At 36.4% G+C, this 5,674-nt stretch overlaps 1 protein-coding gene across 1 annotated transcript; it reads left to right on the top strand.

The window, feature by feature from the left end:
- Positions 1-2,910: 2,910 nt before the first annotated feature.
- Positions 2,911-3,864, top strand: LOC122450311 (olfactory receptor 52H1-like). The gene has a single exon (XM_043482574.1). The coding sequence runs from the start codon at positions 2,911-2,913 to the stop codon at positions 3,862-3,864; it is 954 nt and encodes a 317-aa protein (XP_043338509.1).
- Positions 3,865-5,674: the final 1,810 nt, after the last annotated feature.

Here is a 5,674-nt window from a genome sequence, read left to right as displayed (position 1 = left end):
GAAATATTGCTTAGAATAGTTGATGTATATTCCTCCAGTTTTTGAATGCAAATACCATGAATACCAAATCAACATTAACATAATAACATTATATTGCAATCTTTTTCCACATAAATATATTTTGGCATCTTTTAATTCCCATAAACATAGCTTTACCTTATTCTTTTTCTCAACTCTATATTCTTCCATTATATGAAGAGATTGTAAATGTTAAAGTCATTTCCATATTAAAAGCTAAACTGGTGTCACCTTTTCAATTTTCATATTTTTTTTATATTATAATTTCACTCAAATTTTAGATATGTTGCTACTATGAATATCTTCATGCCATTTGTTTTATTTGTTTAACTGAATCTTCAGAAATATTCCTTAGTTGGAACTACTCTGGGGCAATGAATATGTGCATTTTATGTTTTGATACATATTGCCAAGTTAGTTTCTAAGAATGTTACACAGTAAACTCTTGTAAAATAGTTATAATAGTTCTTCTTTCCTCAGACCCTTAACAGAGTTGGACATCAATGATATAATCGGTATTTATGATTTTTCTAATCCTACAATATACCATATCCTTGTTTTATATTGAGTTTAATTATTTATGAGACTGAGAATATTCTACATATGTGTTAAAGATTAGAATTTATTTTTACATGATTTTGTTTACAATTATTGTCAATTTTCCCACTGAGTCAAAGGACTTTACTGTAGTGATTTCTAAAAATACCTTAAATAATTTTTTTTTTAAGACAATGTTTGTATTTTGTAAATCTCTTTGACATCTGGCTTTATAGAAGACAGATGGATTCTCATATCAGCGTCTACATTCCATCTCTCATAATACATTATTGTTATACATATATCTACTACTTTTTTAGAGGATTCTTTTCCCATATAGGCCATTACAGAGTATTAAGTAGAGGTCTCTGTGCTACATAAATACATGTATTAACAGAATTTTGTATTTTTCATTTGGATTAATCTTTAATTATGTTATTTTTGTTATGTGATTCACTGCCTCTTGTGTAATTTTGCTTCTCTGTGCATTGGTCTCTCCTGTAACTGAATCTTTTTTTTTTTTAACTGAGTCTATTTTTAATGAAATGGATCCTACCTAGATTTGAGCACAGATGATACTGGCACTGCTCCTGACTGCCAGCCTTATCATTTCTCTCTGAAATTACAATCTTTCCACTTCCTTTTTCTCACTGGTTAGGGTAACACTGCATCACATCTGCCTTTAATTTTTCAAGGAATATTAAGTACGTTTGAGTCAGTCTATGCAGAAGTCTTGGTGGGAAATGATGGTATGTAAGACAGAGCAGTCAATGCATGGGTAGTAAAAAGTGGATGTAATATAGAGATACTTAGGGACTCAATGCCTGCAATGTGATAATTGTTTGAAAGATGAATAGGGTGACTGATATGAGGGAGATATGACTAAGATAATTTCAAGGCTTTTAGATATAGAAATTCATGGTGTTACACTATCAGTTGCTGAGTTGAAAAACAGTATAGGAGAAGCAGATCTGGGGCAATGAGAAGAGAAATGTGGTGGTTTGGAACATACTGAGTTGCGTGCACTTGTGAGGTTTTTCAGTGAAGATGGCAGGCATAGGATAACTAGTTGCGAAAAGTATAAGCTAACTAGTTCCAAGACTGAGGAGAGGAATATTTTCAAAATTATAAACTTAACAGTCTTCAACATAGGAGTCACAGTTAAAGTCATGGTGTTTGGAGATATTACCCATGTGGAGTTTGTCAACCTAGAAAGCAACAGACATGGACAGAGCACTGAAAAATACCAACACTCAAGAACAGGTAGAAAAGGGTGGCTCATTCCCTGGTGGCTCAGCGGTAAAGAATCCCCTTGCCAGTGCAGATGTGGGAAGATTTAACATGCTGCAGAGCAGCTAAGCCCGTGTGCCACAACTACGAAAGCCCGCGCACCTTAGAGCCCATGCTCCGTGGGAAGAGAAGTCATCGCAATGAGAAGCTGATGCACATCACTCGCCACACAAAAAGCCCAAGCAGAAACGAAGACCCAGCATAGCCATCAGTAAACATTAGTAAATAAATAAAATAATATATTAAAAAAGAACAAGTAGGAAAATGAGTGAATACTGAAGTTGGAGTAAAAAATTTCTGTGTCATGTCACAAAATAAGACAGTTTGGAAGAAAGGCTCAACTGTTTTGATGATGTTTCATAAGACTGAGTAATTTTACTAATTAGATAGGGTCAAGAAGATCATTGCATAGTGCTGCCAGGAGACTGGGCTCCCTCTGCTGGGGTAGTTTTCCGGGATTAAGAAGAGGGTTCTATTCTTTCACCAAGACAAATCTGACATAGTAAGTTACTGGAGAATGTCTGATCTTCAAAACTTTCCCAACCTGGGCATATCTGACACGGCAGAGTAAACGATTTCAATCTTAGATTTTATAGAAGAATTTTCTTTGTCTTCTCTTTACGTTTGTAGGGTGTAGAGAAGAATAAAGAAGAGACTGCATGGTCTGCTTTAGTGTCATACATTAAGCCTATCTTTTCAGCCCCTTGTGACCTTTGGGCTTTACATTGAACTTTTTTCCAAATCCCAGACCAGTGATGTTTCTTTGCCTAATATTATTTTTGTACATATTTTCTTAGAAAGTTTCCTAGCCAGGCAGGACTTGCTTTAGAGTTACATGACTTATATCTCTGGGAAAAATTATTTCTATTATGACTTAAAATTGTGACTAAAAGCTTTGCAAATATTTATGAGTAAAGAGAAGAGAAGGATAGTTCATTACTTTCTAGAACTGAAAGTGAGCAGATGATACTGGAGAAGGCTCAGAGATGCATGTCTGTAGATAATGTTAACAGTCAGTCATGAACTTTCCATTTTCAGTCTGTGAGACACAACCTATCCAAGATCATGATGGCCACGTTCAACTTGACCAGCTTCGTGAATCCAGGCTCATTCATCCTGCTGGGAATCCCAGGACTGGAGCACTTCCACATCTGGATCGGGATTCCCTTCTTTATCATTTACCTTGTGGCTCTTGCAGGCAACAGTGTCCTTCTCTATCTTATTTCCATGGAGCGCAGCCTTCATGAGCCCATGTTCTTTTTCCTCTCCATGCTGGCGGCTACAGATCTCATCCTGTCTAACACATGTGTACCCAAAACATTCAGCATCTTCTGGCTGGGTCCTCAGAAAATCACCTTTCCTGGATGTCTTACTCAGATGTTTTTTCTCCACTATAGCTTTGCCATGGATTCCGCCACCCTGCTGGCCATGGCATTTGATCGTTATATTGCTATTTGCTTTCCCCTAAGGTATAACACTATTCTCACCCGTCAGGTTATTACTAAGATTGTAATGGGTATTATCAGCAGGAGCTTCTGTATCATCTTCCCATGCGTGTTCCTATTAAAGCGACTGCCTTTCTGCCAAACACTCATCATTCCACACACATACTGTGAGCACATAGGTATTGCCCAACTCGCCTGTGCAGACATCTCCATCAACATCTGGTATGGTTTTGCTGTGCCTGTAATGACTGTTACATCAGACCTGATCCTCATTGGCATCTCCTACACTCTCATCCTTCGTGCTGTCTTTAACCTTCCATCCCAGGATGCCCTCCAGAAAGCCCTCAGCACATGTGGCTCCCATGTCTGTGTCATTCTTATATTCTACATACCAGCCATATTCTCTGTCCTCACTCACCGTTTTGGTCACAATATTCCTCACTCCTTCCACATATTGATTGCCAACCTCTATGTGGCCATTCCTCCTGCACTCAATCCAATCATCTATGGGGTGAAAACCAAGCAGATTCAGGAAAAGATAATCCTACTCTTCTTCCTTAAAGGGACCCAGTGACATGAGACTGAGAGTTTGGGAAAGAAAACAGGTAACCATATCCATTTTGGAACACATTTCATTTTTTTCAAAGCTAGAATACAATGACAACTTAAATTTTTATGAAATCCTAGAATTCCACTGTGAGTTGGAAGTGGAACTCCAACTTCACTTCATTGTAAGAAGCAATGAGACAGGATAAGAAAGTAGATGTCAAGAAGGGAGGCAAGATTTGAAGATGTGTACCTGAAAAGATAGATCAACAAAAAGTTTCTATACCATTATGAAGTAGATTTCTGGGTCTTAAGGCATAAGATGAGGATCATGTATAATTTGGATAGACTATTAGTATTATAAATAGATTGCAAGAGATAAGCAAAGGTCTACCAATTTGGAATATCTTTGTAGGACACTTTCCAGTTGAGAGTTATAGAAGCTAGCAATTGATTACCCTTTTTTAAGAATCATTCAGGAAAATTATTAATTTAAACATGGTTCTCAAACATTGGTTGGTGTCACAATCACCTAGGGAACTTGGCAAAAATGTAAAGGTCCAGGCTAGATTGTAATTCACTGGGCTTTTGGGTTCTTTAACATTTCTCTGTATGATTCTGATACCTAAGAAATCTTGGATCCTTCCAGATTAAAAGTCCTGATCCTTTGAAAACCTGTAGACTTAGTTCCTGTAGTAACTTCCTGGGCCTGGAAGTAGCATAGTTCTTTATGTTCAGCATAGCTACTTTACTTCTTTCCTCATATTATTTATCCACCTTAAAACTCCACAACTTGAAATTTCATGTTCTAAAAATATACTATCAATTATCTATACTTTTTGCAGTTTTTAAAGAACTTTGACTTTGAGCACAAAAACTTTTTATCAATATTGTTGATTATTTTAATGTCCATAGAAATGATCCTTTAATAACTTGGTGTGGTAGATTGTATTTTCTAAAGATAGCCACAATAATAATATATTCCATCTTCTATGCTTTTCTGTAGTGCAAACTTGCCATTCCTATGTTAAGAAGTGGAAGATAATTCTACTTCTTTTGAACCTGCACTAGACATACAGATTCTTTTACAAACAGAAATCAGTGTTAGTAATATTTGAAGCTTCTGAAATTAAACCATAAATTTTTTTTTTGCTGTTTCTAGCTGAGTCTCTTGAAATACTTGAACTTGGTGTGCTCCCTCTTAGAATCCAACTATTATGCAACAAGCATCCCCAGCAACATAGAGAAGCCATGTCTAAATATTCTGGAGGGTGGCCCCAATGGAGACTCCAGTTAACAGTCAGCAGCAACTGCCAGTTATGTTGGTAAGCCATCTAGAACTTCCAGTCCAGCTGAGACTTCAAGTATCTATAGGATCTCAACTGACATCTCTCTGTAATGCATGAAAGACTAAAAGACAGAACTCGTCATCTAGTCAAAGCCAAGCCATAGAACCATGAGAAGTAATAATTTGCTATTTTAGGCCAATAAATATGGGAATGGTTAGTCATGAAACAATAGATTAATAATGTAGAATTTGGTAATAGGAAGTATGGTGTTGGTATACAAAAAAGCATAAAGCATGCTGCATTCGCTGTGGAATAAGGCAACAGGCAGAAGCTGAAAGGGCCTTGAGGAGGCTGTTAATGAAGTCTTGAAAAACAATGAGAAAATTATTACTAGAGGCTGGAGACAAATGAGGACTATGTAGTTGTAGAAAGTTTGGTAATATCATACTTACAATACTGTGAAAAACAGAAAATATAACTAATTAACTGATATATTTGGCTGAGGAGATTTTGAGGCAGAATACCAAAAATATCAACATTATTTTTATG

Source organism: Cervus canadensis, chromosome 11 (assembly GCF_019320065.1).
Source record: "Cervus canadensis isolate Bull #8, Minnesota chromosome 11, ASM1932006v1, whole genome shotgun sequence".
In the NCBI taxonomy this organism is placed as follows: domain Eukaryota; kingdom Metazoa; phylum Chordata; class Mammalia; order Artiodactyla; family Cervidae; genus Cervus; species Cervus canadensis.
Note: the sequence above shows the minus strand (reverse complement) of the source record. Positions and strands in the feature narration are given on the sequence as shown.